Source organism: Calliopsis andreniformis, chromosome 2 (assembly GCF_051401765.1).
Source record: "Calliopsis andreniformis isolate RMS-2024a chromosome 2, iyCalAndr_principal, whole genome shotgun sequence".
Lineage (NCBI taxonomy): Eukaryota > Metazoa > Arthropoda > Insecta > Hymenoptera > Andrenidae > Calliopsis > Calliopsis andreniformis.
In genome coordinates, this window is record NC_135063.1 from 9,621,163 (window position 1) to 9,641,082 (window position 19,920).

The 19,920-nt window shown below is 35.9% G+C and overlaps 1 protein-coding gene across 1 annotated transcript in view; it reads right to left on the minus strand.

The window, feature by feature from the left end:
• The window catches only part of Unc-13-4a (BAI1 associated protein 3), an 88,812-nt gene that overhangs the window by 24,158 nt on the left and 44,734 nt on the right, over nt 1-19,920 (minus strand). Inside the window, exon 4 of the mRNA XM_076390034.1 lies at nt 741-912. Coding sequence (XP_076246149.1) covers nt 741-912 — 172 coding nt within the window. The remainder of the gene's footprint in view (nt 1-740; nt 913-19,920) is intronic.

Consider the following 19,920-nt stretch of genomic DNA (forward strand, 5'->3'; position numbering starts at 1 on the left):
GAACTTTTTAACGACTCTACTTGGTTTTAAATGATGGTGGATGGCTACAAGCTATTGCGTTTATTAGGGCGAGCGTGTAACCTGCCGCGTGAACAGTAAAATCCAGGAACGCTCGTTGCGTTTTCTGGAGCGAACTTTCAGAATTACTAGAATGTAATGGCGGCGTGGGCTCAGACGCAAGAGGAATTACTCTTCTGATGTTTCTAGGTTTCCATTTTATGTTTGACGTTTCAGACCTTGCGCGAAGTCAAAGAGTTATTGACGTTTGTAAATGGTTTACTTTTACTGCTCAACTGAATTCGAGGTCTTAATTGATCAAATTTAGTTTTAAATATAACTTTCATGAATTAACAGTTTAAGAATCGTGTTATATTTTCTAAAAACTAACTTCAAATAACTTCAATAATTATATAGAAATTGTATATTTAAATTGAAGAAATGTCTGAAGTATGTGTGAAATATGTCTGACTCGTCTTATTCTACTGACAGCACTGCGTCTGACGTGACTAATGCACACTTTTAGTAGAATAAGTTCTCAAGTCAGACACATTCCTAATTTTTGTCTTATTCGAGCTTGCAGAAACACTTCCTTAAATTTCTGACACCTGTTATCGAACACTTTGTATAAACTTTAGATATTTGATATTCATTTTTCTCTTCTGCATTCTCTATTTCTATTTTCCAGTTATTTTTAAATTTGAATAAAACGAGTAGCCTTTTGTTCTCCAAAATTGACTCACCTCCCTTTTAGTGAAACGATACGGCGAAGCTACCAAACTGCTGTCTCTGGACGGGAGTGGTGGCTCCTTGGCTCTGGCTTGCACTTCTTGAAAAACTACGAGTCTTCGATTGTGTTGTTTCCAGGACAACGTAGTGAAACTTTCAAAGAAGGAGCCATCCGTCTCTTGAACCCTGAAACATGAATCGCAGTTTAACTTCGTTACTTGTTGCTCGTTACCCTTTGACCATATAATATAATACAAAACGAATTGCCTATTTGTAACCATTAATATTTGTATGCAAATATTAAATACTTTGTTCTGCTTTTTATTTACAATGATACAATAAATCCAAAGATACAAGTTAAAGTGAAAATAGCTCAATTTAAATGTAGATATTACAAGATTACAAGAATCGAACGAGCTAAATTGCGAAAAATCAAAGACAGTTATAATTATTCAAGGCAACTTGTGTGTTCAATTATCACGAACCTTTCCCCATGCCTTTTTCCACATTTGCGTGTGCGCTAAGTTTTGCAACGTTGCAGTACTATCGATCAGCCGTAGAGTTTCTTATTTTTCCTTTTTCCCCTGCATTTTATAATTAATATACTGCACTCTACGAACGAGATCGACATAACGAAGCTCGACACGTTCGACTGCAGTTTGGAAGTAGCCTTTTAGACGGCTTTCACAATTCAGATGAAATTTTGCGCTGAAACTGGAGCACAGTAAATTTTTCCTCGATGCAAATGCACACGTTTCGTTGGGAAACTGTAAATGCGTTCGGTTAACAGATCGTGGAATCGTTTTTGTCGTTTCTACTGCTTCTCTTGTCTTACTTTGGAATAAACACTTTTATTGCTTACAACGTTTTCAAGCGAACAATTCACATTTCCTTTGATTTCGACGCAGACTGTTGCAGTAATGGGCGTGAGGAATATAAACGCTTTTGAAAATTAATATTCTATAATATTTCAAGTTAAGAGGATTCCACGCCTTAAATATTACGCAATTTCTATTTAACACAAGTATTCTGTAAACTTCAGGGAAATTTCTGGAATTCTGTAACACTGTATAACTTCACTGACTCTTAAGAGAATGCTCTTGGTTAACGAAATATTTACAGAAAACAAATTCTAAAGCCATAAATAGTAATAACTAAAAATCAAGTTTCACAAAGTTTCTACGAAATTAAAACACACTTCAGTGTAGTCAACCCAACGTCAACAGAGAACACAGAAAAATATTTTCCCAAACGAAACACTCGACATCAGTATCTTCCAATACCATTCATCCTTATCACCCTCACTCTCCCCATGAAATCAACAAATTCCAAATTCTGATTGCTCGATAATTCGAGAACGCTCCACCTCTGTCCATCGCGTCATTTCATTCGCCCATTCGTGTTTCCAAAACGTCGAGCAATTTCATCACCTCGAGGACAGAAAGCCTCGAACGTACATAATAACTAGACTGCGAATATTTATGCATTTATTGGAATTTTGAATACACTACTGTGTATAAGTATCTGGACACTTCCACATTACTGCAATCTGTAAAATACATCAAGTCAAATTCTATGATTCAATTTTGGCTCCAAATTTCATCTCAGGCGATTATATAAGGTTTACAAATACTAATGAGTTAAACATTTGATAACAGTTAGTATATGTATATAAAATTGTGTAAATAGTCTACGAATTTCCAATAACTTGAAAATGTATATATATTTATAGACGTAAGTATATGTACAAAGTTACAGAGTGAGTATAATATTAAAAATCACAGAAAACATGAAAAGTAGAGTGCAAGATATAGTACTTGAAAGATGAAACGAATTTTTATTTAAGTTCTTTAGCTGTCTATAAAATTTCTTTAACTGTGTCTATAAAAATATGAAACTGCATAGAAATTCACAATCTAGTAATAACCTTGAGCGTAGCTGAGCTGGCGAAAGGGCAGAAGAAATAGCCTGGTCGGGAACAATAACGTCTCGTTCACGCGAACGATACCAGTCAGGGGAGGTCGCGGGGGCACAGCGAGGAAAATTGCAAAATGAAAAATATGCAGATGAAAGCGCGGGGAATGGCTGTCTTTGAGGGATCCTTCGGCTATGAGCCGTCTACTCGAGTCTAATTTAAATCTAAAAGAACCGACGCCGTTGAAATCCCTGTGGAACACTCGGCTCGAATCTTTGCCCGATACGAAAACGAAACTGTTCTCGTCGCGCGACACTGACGCTCGTCACGCGGATCCGACGATTAATCGAAACGAGCACTCCATGGGGAGGATTCCCTCTTAACGTCACTGGAAATACTGGACACGTGTATGGCTCGATGTTCGGCTCCTCGGGGAAAAGAATCGTTTCTGAGTGAATCAGTTCCACTCTCGCGGATTGGAATAATGTAGAATGCCAGTGGATGAACCGCTTGAGACGCTTGCTGATAAAGGTCGAGGACTGCTTTCGTAATGGAAGTATTATTGCTCTTTCGGCTTGAATTGTATTCGAGGGAATCTTTGTAACGAGAAGAGTACTCAGAGAGTAGTCACTTTGTCTGCATGTTTCTGCTTTTATGTTTTGTATTTTTCAAATATAAAATAAAACGTAGTTTCTTTAAATTTTAAAAATTCAAATTTTATAAATTTGAAAATTCAAATTTAAATTTCAAAAATTCAAATTTAAATTTTATAAATTTGAATTTTCAAATTTAAATTTCAAAAATTCAAATTTTATAAATTTTGAAATTTTTGAAAACAGAATCTCTCATTTTTCAAGTACTCTAGTAATTTAGTTTCTTAGTTCACTAGAAATATAATAAGAGTCCCACAGAACAGTTCCCCATACCTCTTAAATTTACAAATTAAAAGTAATTTTCTCATAACATCAAGATGACAAACTTTTCCCATGTACGTCACATTGCCTCGATACTTCGATTAATTGGAAATCTTCTTAATGGATCTCTATCAAACGCGCAGCGGTACAGTAGTCGTGTTTCCAGCGTTGAAGTACTCAGAAATTGCAAGTCGAAGAGGAAACGACGAATAGAACGACTATATGAAAGGACTTAAATATTTTACAGGCGATTACAGCCTTTTGGAAGCTGTTAGAGGAACAACGTGGATGCAACCCCCAGAATTCTTTTGTTAACGGCGCATCTTCTCCCTTCACTTCAGTAATGCTCATCACCAGAGATCAAATTCTCGAGGTGGTCGTAAAGAATTACCTAAGTACAGTGTACAAAGTTGGTTAATTTCGTGGGTGCTGGGAAATTGTTCGAGACAATAGTTAACGAAAAAGGTGAACGAAGAAATTCTTAAAGCAGAGAAGAAATGCCGAATATTAGGTTATTCTTTGTTCCACTGAAAAGGAAAGCAACAAAGGAAGCTGCAGATGTTATAATACCCTTGCACGAGGAGTATGTAAATGTTCTGAAAATTCGTCAAATATTTCGGAACGTTCATGGTGTTAGAAAATGCAGAGAAGTTTCAAGAAATTTTGAACTTTGAAACTGTAATATCATTATCCATAAAATTGATTTCAAGGGAGTATAAAGTGGTCGAAGAAGTCTGTACAGTAAATACTTTTACAAAGTAAAACTTTCAAGAATGTAGGTGGCTATTATTATTTAAAATATAGGCACGTATTAACAAAGCACATTTTGTAAAGTCTATATTATATAAATAAGATTACTCTCTGCTCCAAAATTGTTCTATCGACTTTAATACATGAATACCGATTGCAACATGGATGCAAGTTGGTTAGTGTGTCATAGGACATTTTGTGTACATTTAAGCTATCGTGCCATCCTCTCAAATATACAAACATGTTTATCTATTGTTCGTGTATTGTTTACATCCTGTGCATACCATACATAGAATCGTCAAGTTACAATAGTTCCATGGATTGCAAATATTTTCTTAATGTCCCGATCATTAGTTCGATACGTTACACGCCCTATTATGCGTTGATAAGAGTTGACGTAGTAATACGTTGGTTGAAGAATGACGTTTCGCGATGGCGTAACTGCGCCACGTTGAGAGGGATTTATTGTTCCTCTACATGGATTTATTGCAGCTTGATTTGAATTAAGTACCCTCGCCCTAGTTCTCGTATAAATTATAACACACAATTTAATCACGAATTTATAGCATTTCACTCGAGTACGATTCTTTTTATTTTAGAGGGAAGAATAATCCTCGTAAGACGACTCAAAATCGCGCTGGATTTAGGCAGGCGCTTTGTTAAAGACACCGTCACGTTTTCTTAAGCGACGCCACGCTATAATAGTATCCAGTTACACTCTGGCGGTGAGACACAGCCGCGTAACAAATGAAGGAATAGATCGAGAGCAGCACCTGACAATTTCTCGCGTTACAGAACCGATTTGGACCTCATTCGAGGGAGATGGGAAACGAGGGAGGCGACCCTACAAAAATAAAGGGAGAGTGCTCGAACATGTGTTGTCCATTGTCGTCGCGAAGTAAGAAAGACTGTAGAGAACAAATATAAGGAACAAAGCATTGAGTACACCGTAACAGCGTCTCTACCAAAATACACAGTCGAAAAGAAGGAGTGTTTCTATTAACGCAAATTTCTACTTTGTGTCCTGCTTTGTTGTTACAGAACCCAGTCAAACTTGTACTCAAGGCTCCGCGTTATAAATAGAAAGCTTGGGATGCTACGTAAAGGAAGAGCGTCAAAATCTATTACACTAAACAATGTTCAATATAGGACCTTCAGGCTTATCAATATCAGCTTCAAAGAGTCAGAATGAAATGCCACTGATAATGTATTCCAATATGCTATTATTTCACGAGACCTCGTTATAGCTGGACTTCATTAAAATTCATCGAAGTTGAATAATCAACAAAGATTGATGAGCTTTGAAAAGATTTATCGAACTTCATTGCAATCGAAATACTATAGAAAGGCTGGATTGTTTTTGTTTCCTGAGATGGGTTTGAGAATTGACTAATTGAAACTCGAGGAGAAAAAACAGCCTGGGGGAAGCAGATGACATAATGCGCTAAGCCAACCAACGAGAGGGAGGAAACGGGGGTAGAAGTTCAGGAGAGAAACAATTGGGTGGAGGAGAAAAACGAGAGGAGCAAGAAACAGGCTGGATCGACAGAATTAGGTTTGAGAAACGGAGAAAAGGAGAAAGAAACGCGTCCTGGTTAAAGAGGTCAGGTTTCCATGGGTCAGGAGTACGCTAGAATTCACCTTGCTTAGTACGGCCTGGTGCGCTAATTTGTACAAAGCGGAGAAGCCACATGTTTTGTCGGATATGGTATTAATAAATGGCCGTGGTAGATTACGGGGAAATCTGACGATTCTCCCCTGTTAAGCTCCACTTGCACTTGCATCGTCTGACATTGCACCCTCGTTAAAGTCGAGCACAGCATCTTCGAAAGGACACCCTCAACCCCTTCTAGTTTGTACTCGTGTACGCTCAGCATTTGATGAAAGTAACTGTGGAAATCTCTCAAAGCTCATTGCCCTGAGGGATCATGAAAACTTCAAGGAATATGCTCGAATGTGAAACACGTAGTAAGTAATATGACTGTTTTATGTGGTCACGCCGAGTAGGAATCGTGAATCCCTAGGTAGTAGTATAAATCTGTATAGAGACAGACATTTAGAAAGTAACATAATTTTGTATGTAGTTAGACAGTCGTAGCTCTGGCTTCTCGTCAAATTTCTCTCATAAGGACATTCAGGAAGTGTTACAGTTTTATAGGTCGTTAAGCAGTCAGTAAGTAGTATGAGCGTATATTTAACGAGGAGGTTAATAAGTGACGAACTCCTATATATGTCAGACATAGAACGAGTACTACACTGTGATGCATAATTTTAACACCATTTTAATATCGTAACTTTTCACACCTTAATAACGCCCACGACACGTCTGACATCATACTTTTCTTTAAAAAATACAAGCACGTCTCAACACAAAAAGTTCGATAACAAAACTAAAAAGATATTAAATGAAATTTTTTTCCCCTTTTGTCTTGCCATATAATTATTTCATATCTAACAGAAAATATTATTCAATATTGAATATTATTTGATTATATTTTATTAAACAGCAATACGTGGCTTTCATGTCCAACCTGTCGCTCCACAAGGAAAAATAGATTTCAGTGGAACTTGTCCTTGAATTCTGATTGCACAGCTGCTCTCATCGAGCGAAATATAGGCCACAGATTTTATTCGACATTTGATACATAAGAATGAATCTGACATTGGCCTCGTACCGTTCCCAGTTTATTTCATTTATTTTCGTAGCGCGAGCACAAAGACTTTGCCTCCCATGAAAATGGAATTTCAATGCGGGAAACGCTTACTCGGGACCTGGAGCCAGCCATTTTTCCTCTTCCTACTTGCGCGCTATTTACTGTCACGATCTTCCTTGACGTATTCCAGTATCTATTCCTTCAAGCTGGCGAAACGGGGAGGTATTGAGGCAAGACGTATCGATGAAGTTCAAAGGAGAAGCGTCGAGATATAAATGATACGTGACTTCGAAGCGGCATAGGCTCTCCTGAAGACACGATTTCAATGCGTGGACTTTCTTCTGTATTGATACTTTCACTTATATGGGGCGACAGAATTTTTATCACACGCATTGTGCGTTCTTTCCCTATTTCATAAAAGACTACTATTAGGTAGTAGATTTTTTCTTGAAGAAAAATAGTTAAGTTACGTACAACTTCAGCATTTTCTTTGCATCCAATTAAATCGTATACCAGGATAAAGATGAATATGGTAAAATTGTATACTCCTATATTTTTTCCCCGAGATAAATATATTTCAAGAATATTCTTTTAAAGGATTTTCAGGGCGGAAGAATTCACTCTTTTGACTACGTTCCCATCGAAGGATTGCTTTAAGTTTCACAGGCTTCTTGAAAATTTCCAACGTCATTTCGACCCGGTTGCAACGTCTTCCTGCTGTCGACTACGTGCCTCGTATTTGCGGTTACTTTAATTTCGTTCGCATCGAAAGTTTTTAGAACATCTTTTCTTAGAGTCGAACTTTCGTCAAAGTTATGAGTTTTCTGTATAGAAGCTCCGCGACGTATGTTTCTATTTTTCACTCCCGATGGTCTCGAGAAACTTGTTATATACGTTACGGAGAACCACCTCTTGAAATTTCAGATTTATTTCCTTCCTGCATCACGGTTTCCTCGAATCTCCTCTCATCATTTTTTTGCATGCAAATTTATCTGATATTAAAGGAGTCAAATATGAGGGTAAGTAATTTTTTAATTAAAGTTTACGACTAAAAGAGAGGCTCAAGTTGACTGGTTCACATGTGCTCGTAAACAAGGCTGGATTTACATAGGTCTTTCGCTGCATACATCAAGAGACACCCGCGAAATTTGAATATTTCAAGCGTCGCCTCATGAAAATTTACGATCCTAACAATTTTTACTGTCGCTTATGCGTCGGGTTTCCCGATCGTAAAAGGAATAGCTGGTGTTACCATACCCTGCTCCACATGTTGTTAACTTTAGGAAGAGAACGCTGATATCTACTCGCGATCGTATATTGTTTCCTACCTTGCTCTTCTCGATACGATTTCTAATAAGATTTACTTTGAAATGGCGGACGAAAAGAAGTCCAGCTATATCTTCTTGTTGTTTGTGGTTTACGACGATTCCACGAATATTGATTTTTAAAGTAGATTTCGCAACCTGGTTTATGATCGACCAAATAGATAACACTTCAATTGAAAATGTTTTAGTAATCATTTTATAAAAAAAGTGAAGTAATCTTTTTTTGTAAAATATAGAAGAAAGAAATTAAATTTCTATGTTGTCTTTGGCCAAGGCAATTTCGGTGATATGTACCCAGTAATATATAAATTCTTATAAGACTGATGTAGATCAAGGGAAGCGTAGATCAAAGACGATCAATGCAAGTTGTTTCACCATAAAGTAGAATTAGGTACAGTGTATGAAAAATATTTATAAGACATGTGTTATAATATCTATAGTATAGCAAAGAATACTATCTGTTTTGCCTATTGACATACACGCTCACATTTCTAAAATTTGTTCGATTTCAAGATTTCTGTTCACCAGTGAAAGCACATACAAGATCAAATCAAAATTTAAAGCCACTGTGTGAGCGGTATGATCATTTTTGTTTAATTGGAATATGACGTGAGGGTTCAAATGATAGAGGCTCGAATTCCTAGTCACAGAGACTAAGATCAAAGCGGAGGATTTGCAGACTCAGTCTCCCTGTTGCTTTCCATCTGTGCACGTGCGACTAAACGCGAGGGGTAATGGTCCGTAAGGCGAGCCGATGAAATGTAGCGCTATAGAGTCCTTCTGTTAATTAATTACTGGTTCGTGGAAATTGAATGATTCTCATTTCAATTGGACACTGCTTACAATTCACCTCCTCGATCTACCGCGATTCTCTAGTTCCGCTTCCCATTTGAATTTGCTGCTGCTAAGTGATCGTTATTCTGAAGGTAGAGACACTTTGAAGCTCAAAAATTAAGAATTTAATTATGACTTGGTAGATGTGTTTGAAAAGCAAAAAATTAACTCACTTATGTACTACTACTTTGCACATTGTTACGTATTGATATTTCATATAATTCGATGAATAAAAAGGAGAAGAAAAATAATATTTTATTTTCTCTCAACTTTTGATTCCATTGCTCTGTGTCTGATTGTTGTTGTTATTTATTAATATTAAATTAATTGAACTGTAATTATATTAAAAGTGATGATTCACTTTTTAGTAAAACACTGGTTAAATTTTCATCATTTCTAGTAATTGGTATGTTATTAATCATACGTGATGGTAATAAACGATAATTACAGTCTGTCATCCTTTTTATTCCTTCGTACTCTGCTTTTTCACGAACTTCTTCAAGACTTTCTTCTCCTTACAAAAAGAAGTCCATTGAACGAGGGAGCAAGGGCGACCCAAAGGACTGCAGGCTTATTCAAACGTGTCGATTCCTTTAATCCGCGTTGTCGAATAGCGTGGATTGTGTTCAGCCTGTTTCGAATCGAAATTGGAGGTTCTTTCAAGTATTCTTTCTTCTGACGTGCCTTGAAGCTTGCAGAACGTGTAATTTACCAAGTGAATGCAGAGAATGGTCTTTCGAAAGGAATGACGTTGAAAAATCTGTCGATCTGAATGCGCGGAAATGAAGGGTTTCCATCCATTGGCAGACTACTTAGAATGAGAATACTTTAATCTTTAAGATTACTTGAGATAGCGTTCAGAGTACTAAAAGAGGTGTTACTAGAGTTTCGCTAGAGATACTAGAGATCTACGTTTCTTGTTATATACCCTTCTTCATGTTATATTCAAAGTACTTCAATAATTCATTGGCTAATGGCTTAATAATTCAATGGTCCAATAGTTAAGTATTCTAAAGACGAGAGCTCTCAAGTGAAGCTATCAGTTTATAAAGACTCTTGGACAGTTCGTAAAGCCTGTCCAGTCTAATACTTCAGAACCTTCTTTGGAAAAAAAGGGCCAATAATTTATGAGATATTAATAATTAAAGTTGCTTCATGTGACTTAAAATCATTAATTTGGTAAGAGATTTGAATTATTTTAATCTGAACATTTTTATAATATTTAAATATTTGAATATCTGAATAACTACAGATTTGAATCTTTAATAAATTTGACTCTACTTGTAAGGATAAAGTAGTTCAAGAATTCCATACTTCTGGAATACAATATTCCAGCAGTCCAGTTTCAATAGTCTAATAACCAAATAGTCCAACAGTCCAATGATTCAATATTCTAATAGCCCAATACGTAGTTACTTCAATAATCCAATAGTCCAATATCCCAATAGTCCATTTAGGGGCAGGATTTATAACCGCAGATTACACCTTCATTTGTCGCTACAAATAACGCATTATAATATATTTCAAATCGAGTCAATCTCTCGCCAAAAGTCAGCTTCAAGGGAGCAAAAGCTTCTCGCCGACAAACGAGCTTTGTGTGCTTAGAAAGCATTAAACGTGGCGGTAATCTTATTCCTCGCTAATTACTCTGGTTAGTGAACGCAACGAGATAGCACTGGCCCTTGGCTGCCTCGAATAACGCTTGCAAAAATTTTCATCTCGAACGCGGTGCAGCATCAACAAGTGTCGAAATTGACTTCGCGTGAACCTGTCTAATTTTTTAAAGAAAAAAATTAGAAGTTTTCTAAAAAATTAGAAAATTAGAATTTTTTAAAGAAAAAAATTAGAATAACAGAAAGAAATATTCAAGACTTTTCCCTACTTTTTCGTCTTTTTATTCCCCTTGTATAAAGCATTGCAGAATTTATATGGAACGATCGAAAGAGATGTCGATAGGATAAGCTACACTCTTGATTGTTTTAATAATAGTGATTGGAGCTTTTCTCGCGTTCGATTGTATTTTCAAAGATTGAAGAGATCTGAGAGATAAAGGTTATCCGTGAGAAACGATGATAACAATGTCGTACGCTTTTTTTCCCTCTCTGATCGGATTTCAATATTCCACCTCTATCAAGAGGAAAACGGATTGGAAATGGATTCGTCACTCAACGACTGGGAGAACAAATTTCTGACGTTTCTTGATGAATCGGCTGCGTTAATTATTGACAACTTCGAGGGTTCCACTGCAAACGTGTATTAGCATTAGCTAGATCAGATGTAGCGATGTCAGTAGAATAAGGTAGTAGAATGGGTCAAGTCAGACATGTTTCATACTCTAGAAGATCCTTTTAGGTGGATCTTTAATAACTAATTAATTCGGGAAGGAAACCTCAAATACATTGAACTTACTGAACTTTTATATATGTACAGCTGTTAAGTATTCAAGAAATTTGTTTATTTCTGTATAGTTTATTATCTGAATCAAGCCTTTTCTAGTTATTATGGAGCATAAATAACCTACGTATAAACATTTAAGCTTTCACTTTACAGAAGTTGAAGCGCGAAAATTATCGTTCTAAGTTGTTACTGTTGTTGACCTAAACGTCGTTATGCTAGGAAGTGCATTTAATAGTAATCAAAGTGAGTTCTAAAACTTAATTGCGTCAATCTGAGCTACAGTGCCGAGATGTTAACTCGCGACGAAGATCTCCAAACTACGAAACTGCAAATTGCCCTTATATCATTTCCGTGAATTGCCATGAGTTATCGTTATTCGGTAGAAAAGTTTCTGGAGAACTCGAAGAAATTCGATCCCAAGTTGCCCTACAGTTGTCGAAATTGGGGAAAGATTGACTGCGACTTTTCCCTACTACGAAAATCACTTGAAATTCTTCGAGAGAATTTCTTTAAGGAACTACAAACTACCTTGAACATTTTTCTGATTAGAAGATACTAATTGTCGATGTAGTCGTCGAATACTATAATTATTTTAATGATGTTTCAACCAAAGTTCCAAAGAATATTAGGTGCATCTACTTAATTCAAACTTCAAGATTACATTCCAAAACCTTAACTATATTTTTTTATTTATTTGTATATGACTATCACATAAAACGATGTTTGTCAGATGCTTAATTTGCAGGTGTTTAGGAGACAGAAGACATAAGAGAAGACATAAGTAAAACAAAGTTACTTTCTCTTATTATGGTCACAAACAAAGAAGAACTGAGACGATAAATGTTGTGGCGCACTTACTTCCACTCCAATCTAATTTGCGGACGTGTGGAACCTCAGATGTACAGGAAGAAAGAATCTCGTCTAAAGCTGTTCCCTCCACGCGATGAATAAACCTTCCATTTTCTGGAAAAGGAGATCCTAGGCGTCCAATGACCCGACACTGAAGGAATAGCCACGACAGTGGCGTGAAGCACAATGGACTTGGTTGGCCGCGTATGCACAGCTTGATCGATGTTCGCCACTTTCCGCAGAATAGAAACAAGACTGTGGTCGACCTAATGGAGGTAATGGCGCGAGGGTAAGGGCCTCCGAAAGAAATATGGCTACTTGTCCATGACGAGATAAAAGGGCACACACGTGAAACAGGCGTCCCTTTGCACTGGTAACCTTTCGACCCCCGACCTTGTACCTGTTCGAGTCCCCACCTATTTTTCGAAGCGAATCGTTATGTTTCCTTTGAAAGATGCGGCATATCATTCGATGGTCGTTAGAGAATAACTTTGGGGCAATGTGAGTGTGTTAATGCAGTGAAGAGGAATAGCGTTTGCGAGAGTACTTTACTGATACGAGGTAAAAAATTGTAGAAGTGGCTTGAGTCACAGAATCATATAGTGAGTGAGGGATTTTTTCACATTTATTACAAAATTTCTGTAAAATAGCTCCAGTGAAATTGTAAAATTTTCCTTATGTTTTCAGAATTTGCAATATACTAATTTTTCTTTTTTCAGTAGTAATATTAACATACAGTTTGAAGAAAAAAGAAATCGGAAAATTAAATATTGCAGAAGATGTAGTAAATGTTGGAAATTGTGTGTTCCCAGAAAGTACGAAGCAAGATATTCATTATACTTTGTTCTTCCTGGAAAGAATATTTTTCTACTTCTGAAAATATATCACTGTGTGCTGTTAAAACGCTGCTTTATGAGATTTAATTATTGTAATTTAATTTAAAACAGGAAAAGCATTGAATATATTTTACCCTCGCCATTTCAAGAAAGAACATTCAACCCTCACTCGAAGGGTCCAAGTTTTCCTAAGATGTACGTGAGCAGTTTACACTTGCTTCCTGAGAGTATCTAGAATCCTAAAGACCGTGATAAATTCTTCACACATTCACCAACTAATGGACATGCCATTCTTGGTTTACAACATTTTCAGAAGAATAATTTTTGTCAAGGCGAGGAAATTCTCTTTGCTAACACGAAAGGAAGAATCCTTCAAGAATATTAAATGATTCGTAAAACTTTTATCGCGAAAGTAACTGAGGAGTTACGCGAAAGAAATTATTTATAATTATGTAGTAATCAAGTGTTCTTTCAATCTCTCTCTCTGTCAAGTATTTTTGAACTTAATCGTTCAGTAAATCTGTAGAAATCGAGGATATCGCATCGAAAAATCTTCAAGTTACAGAATACCTACTTAACTACGATATTCAGGTATCATTTTTTCTACTTTGTTAGAAAATCTCTTGCACGAAGTACGAAAGTTGCTGTTACACGGTGTTCAAGAAAATTGCCCTAATAATATAAAATTTCAACGATAAGGTTCTTAGCCTATTATGCGTGGCGCAAAAAATTATAAAGTATCACGCCATCGTGAATTAAGCAGCAGAATAGGTACACGTGAACTCGTTCCTCTAGTTTCTTCGAACAGCACTACTAATAATTATGAACAAACGAAACCCTGCAAAACATCGTGTTTAATTACTGAAATTTAATTACGTCAATGTAAAACGAAGACCTAAAACTGCGTGTGCATTCAATTGCCGAGAAATATGGCTGCCTCAAAGAGATGCTGGCGTAAGGAGAATAAGATTGTTCTGATCAGACGAACGACAAGGAAACTTGCTTCATTTTAAACAGTCTAGGATTAATGTGAAAATCTACTTAATTATTTTGTAGACCATGCGATTCAGAACGTGACTATTTTATTAATTCAGTGATTATGGTTTCCCAGATATTTTCAATATTTTTGGTTCGACCATTAAATTTTAGGAATTTCAAAGCTATCAAGATTTAATCACAGATTCAGAGACTGCTAGTGCCTTTGTGCTTTGCAGCAGCAATTAATGTGTTGCGATCTCGCGAGAATATTAAATTTCGAGAGAATGTGAATAAGAATTTAAATTTAATTATAAAATATTCTGTTTTAATTATGCGAAGTGGAGTCTTCATAAAACTGGGGAAGCGCTTCATGCATTTCTTACAAAATATTGAGCTGTACAAATTTTGAGGACACTTTGGACATCCAGTATAATATTTAGTACGATTGGTAATATTTATACTTCGATAAAATAATTTATAGTAAAATTGACAAAGTATATGAAACGAGATTATAAATTTCTACTCATTATCTGCAACTAAAACTTTCATTATTCCCTTCATTGAACTTTTAGCACTTTCTTAAGTCATTCTAAGCCATTTCCACTGCTCTTAGTTACTCAAAATAGCAACACACAACGTCTGCTGGGGCTTCCAAGAGCTCTTGAAATTCGTGGCTAGCCCTTAGTTCCTATGTACGTGGTTTTCCTCACTAATCACCAACGATGATGCCAACAGCTGCACCAAGAACCTTTCAACGACAACCTTCGACCTCTCGAACATCTCAACATTTTGGGAACACTTTCAATTTGGAGAAGTGGTCGAGTAAAGTTCCTTTGACTTCTCCATGATTCAAAAACTAGCTTTCAATTCTAACGAACTCTTTACTATAAAAAAGAATCGAGATGGATAAACTTGACAGATGTACTCGTTTTAGAAAGAGCTAACGTTTGCTGAATTAATATTCAAGTGCAGGAACCATGAATTTCGGTCAGGAGGAGAATGAGAGAATAAGCGATGGCTTGTGTAACTGGAACCAATTGTGGAGTCAGAAGCAAATATTGAATCCATTGAAAATATTAGGAATGAAAATACCTGATGTAATTCGATTGTATGAGTTCTTCAAGTTTTATATGTAATCCCTTGTAATATAACAAGTTCCAAAATGAAATACTGAAGTTTTATTTTCTCTTATAATAAGAGCTGAATTTATTTATGAGATGCAAAATGTTGAATGGTGTAGGGAGACTTCGCAGATTTCGTTTTTGCCACTACAATACCCACATTTTCAAATGCAACTCATTTAGTGGCATTACATTTCTTTCCTTCTACTTAAGCACTTTAATCTCCTTCCGCTGATCCTCGTTTAATATTTTTATGCACAAAGAGCTGGGAACTTTCATATTCACCATGATATTCTCAGATTTCCTCATGAAACTTTGAAGGTTCTTTCGAAATCCCTTTTCGATGTGGTCGTTCACTGACCATTGCGGAATTAATTTAATCCTCGAACATTCAGCAAGAAATTCGCTTGAAATATTGAATTTCGGATAAAGCAGTTCGCAGATGCGTTACTCGTCATTCGGGCAGAAAGAACTGTGGAACGTGTCAAATGAGTTGCAATTAATTTTAATTGTTTTGATTCATAATCGATTTGATTCGCGATGATAATTATTTGAAGAAAAATAGAGGAGAATTTCGGTTAGTTAAAATTTCATTTGTCTGGCTGGAATTATTGTTTCTAATTCAGTTCTGAGAGGTTTGTTTCCTCGAAACAGTATTTCCCGGCAGGCAGAAATGCAGCGTCGTAGATTTTGTGGGACACGATTAGAATGCAAATAGCTGGGCAAAATAAACCGTGAAAAATCGCAGAGAGCCACGTACCAGCTAACATTCGTCTTCATTTTCCCTGGCTCGTGTCGATCTACGGATTTTCGTTCCGCACAATTGCGAGATACCACTTCTTGCTATGAAAATACTGGAACGATTACATGATGCCTTGCTCAGATATAAATCCTCTTTAAACAACAAAATATAAGCCGATTTTTCTTCAACCTCACATCTCTCAAAATCTACAATTATTCGTACAATTAATTTATCCTAACTTAAGCTTTAGTACTTAATACAGAAAGTATTCTGAAGTAATTTATAGAGATTATTAAATTGAAAAGTCATGCACTTCCTAAGGGTTCAATTTCGAAGCTGAATAAGTTACCCTAAAACTTCCCCTAAATTTGCAATTTTATTTAATTTCTTCTCTAAAACTCCTAATAGAGAAGTAGAATCTCATTTACGATACCTTTCATAAATTTTTGTATTTATTCTGATTCGTGAAAGTGTCATCCATCTGAAATATTCCACGAATTAAAATTCACTTCGCATCCAGAGATTTGTTTTTACGCTAATGTATGTATCTCTGAGCTGAGGCAGGGGTGCAAGTCACTGGGTGCGTTTGGTAGCGCAGAGAGGTCTCGACTTTATTAAAGCGAATACATTCCTCCTTAGTATATGGTTTTTGGAGGGATCCACTATCAACCTCGACTTCCTATCACTCTATCTTCGCAGTTGGGGGTTGGCGAGTGGCCAAGGCAATATCGGTTCCCCGCTAATTTGCAATTAAGGCCACGACGTGTTGCGAATTCTGCTGCGATATACGAGCACTGATTCGGCGCCGTCTATTCCACCCACTTCCGGCTAGTAATACCTGTGTCGTAATGCTATTATATCATTTATCCAAGAAAAATTCAGAAGGGAGAAACAAGTAATTTAGTGAGTACATTCATCTTCACTCGCCTTCTCGTTGGTTGAATCGCCCTAAATTATTTTTGGAGAAAAGTGGAAGGCTGTTACTATGGATACTAGAAAAAAAAACATTTTGTTTTTTCAATATCTTTCAACTTTCAGATGGCTTAAAATGGGAAATTAAGAGATAGGTAAGAAACTGCAGGTGATAAGTAGACTGTGAATATTCATGCAAATTCATATTTTGCTGAGCGTGAGAAAACAAATGAAGCCTAGATAAAGATTTATTTTATCCCTTGAATTTTAAAACGTGTATTTTACTTTGGATATTTTGTATATATTTGCATATCGTGTGTACTTTATATTTTGTTGCACATTTAAGTGTGCATGAGTGGATAAATATCAGTCCACTAATAACAGAGGAATTTACTCCTTAGAATAAATTGTTCTCCTAATATTTCCATCAGCGATGAGAATGATAATCCAGGGCAAAACTGATAAAATAAATAAAATTCATGAAGAAGGTAACATTTTTATAGAAATCTCCATTAATTTTCATAATTATTGAATATAAATTGAAGAGCATGTCAAAAGTTTCGAAAGTTAATTTTAGAAATTGTTTAAGTGACTCAGAAGTTCTTAAATCTTCATCGTTTAAGTTTAAATCTGTTACCAAAGTTACAGTCTAGCAACCAAGCTCTCATCTTGTTTTCTCGAACTCCCATGAATCACTGGAGCTCATATTGTGAACTTAAACATTGATCCTCACGGATTGATATTTCGTATTATTGCCACGATTCTACTCAAAGCCAGGGTTTGTGCGCAAATGAAAAACAACAGGTTAAAGTCGCCCTTCAATTTGACTGATTGACTCGCAATCAGAATCGACAGATCGCACTCACTTCACGCCAACCAATCGATGTCGAAACGTCGGAGGGAAAAACTGACAGAGCTAATAAAAGCTTCCTAAATTGACAATCAAGATTTTTCAACATTGCTGGCTTTAATATTGCTGAGAATTATAAATAAAATTACTTGACATATTAAATACATCACCACAGTATTTAACATATTTCTGTACATTCTTAAACACTGTAATATGAACTTTTATTTAATAGTTATTTAGTGCAAAGAATATACAAATAATTAACATCATAATTAGCTAAATGTTTAACAATACTGCATTGCAATATATCGATTTACATAGAAGCATGTGTGGTTTAGAAATCTATTATACATTACAGCAATTAGATTACCTTATGTTATTGAATTCAGAAATTATTGATTGCACAAAATTAATAATCCTACGCGATGACATTACATCATCCAGTATTTAGTCCTTAAATAATTAAACTTATCTCGATCATATTCGAATTTTAACAAAGCAACCTAATTCAATATTTATGATCCTACATTTTTTAAATGATATTAAAACTTGAATACTTCATTTTTAATTAATATTTTCTAGAACGTTTAAATATGAGTTATTAAGCTACCTTTCTAAATTTAATTAACATTCGTGGAAAAGTGACTCACGAGCACGAGCATCGAGTAACTCTTTTTGAAACGTATGAAACCTCTCGATATATTTGCCAATATTTCGCTATCATTTGGAAACCTGTTTCCAGCTGTATCAGCATCTGTATTCCTCTAAAGCGTGTATACTTCGGATATCACTGAATTGTTTTTTATTGTCCATAGCTTGTAACTTTATTATTTCCTTCCAAAGCTTATTATCGAAATGGTAGGTACGTCCTTGCACTGAGATGCTCCTTGCAAAGAGAATACAGGACATCACCTGCAGCACTACGTTCTTGTCTGATAAATGGGGCACATTATGTAGCATAGATTATGTATATAAAATGAACAGGTGACCTGCATTTTGTCCTCGATAACTTTAGTATTGCGTATTCCATAATAATAAAGTACAGTATAAGTGTTCAGAATAATAAAAATTCTGTAGAAATGAAACGAAAATAAGTACTAGTAGAAACGAAATGGAAATACGTACGTAGTAAGGATAAAAATAAATATTAAATTCTCTGACTATGGTAAAAGTTCATTCACAACTTTTCTCCATTAGATACGAACATCAATAAAAGAATTTTCCCCTGGCGCACCATTTCTCTCCCCTTCTCGAAACTAAGTCATGCGAACAGCCAAGGGCGCTGTATTGTCGTCACGAATTTCTCTGCACGGAAAAGACTATCTCCAGGCAGGGATGGCGAAATTCGTCGTGACGTCGCTACGAGTCAAGGAAATTCAATATCTGTTTCGCAGGTATTCGGTATTTGTTGCATAACTAACTACGCGTAATTTAACACGTTTCGACGTCGAAATTTGTGAGAAATGTTTTGGACAGTGAACATGGGAATTTCAATGTATGTGAAATATATTTGGAATAAAATACGACCTTGGAAGAATTTGCAATAAAAAATAGAGTTTCAAAGACAAGCATTCAAAAATATTAGAAAAGTTGGAGACTTCGCTGGAGGAAATAAAAATTTGCAATAAAAAAATTCTACTGCTATTGGAAGGAGAAAATTGAGCCTGCAAAAAAATTGCAAGGAATTTTTTACTTAATATTTTTAAACGTTTAGGTAGATCTAAATTTCTGCGTTACACGACACGACGTGCTTTCCGATGAAATTACTGCCAATAAAAAAGTTTATTACTTGCGAAGTTTTGTCATCGGGAAAACTTTTCTAATTACAATAATTTAAAGTTGGACGCGAAACGTCGTCCCGCTGGCGCCATTGGAAATGTTCGGTGCTCTAATATTCGATTTATCATGCATAAATATTGCATCGCTTATTACCCTCCCTTTTGTTGCGAATAATAATTTATATTAATTTGTATTCGTGCCTGTCGTTGGTCAAATTTTAAACAAAAAGAGGAACAGAAATTGAAATAAAACAGGCTACTGCTAAAGCATCAAATGCTCTGGCATCAGATGGATTTATAATTCGCCACGCTGACAGCAGTCAAACTGTTATTATCCAT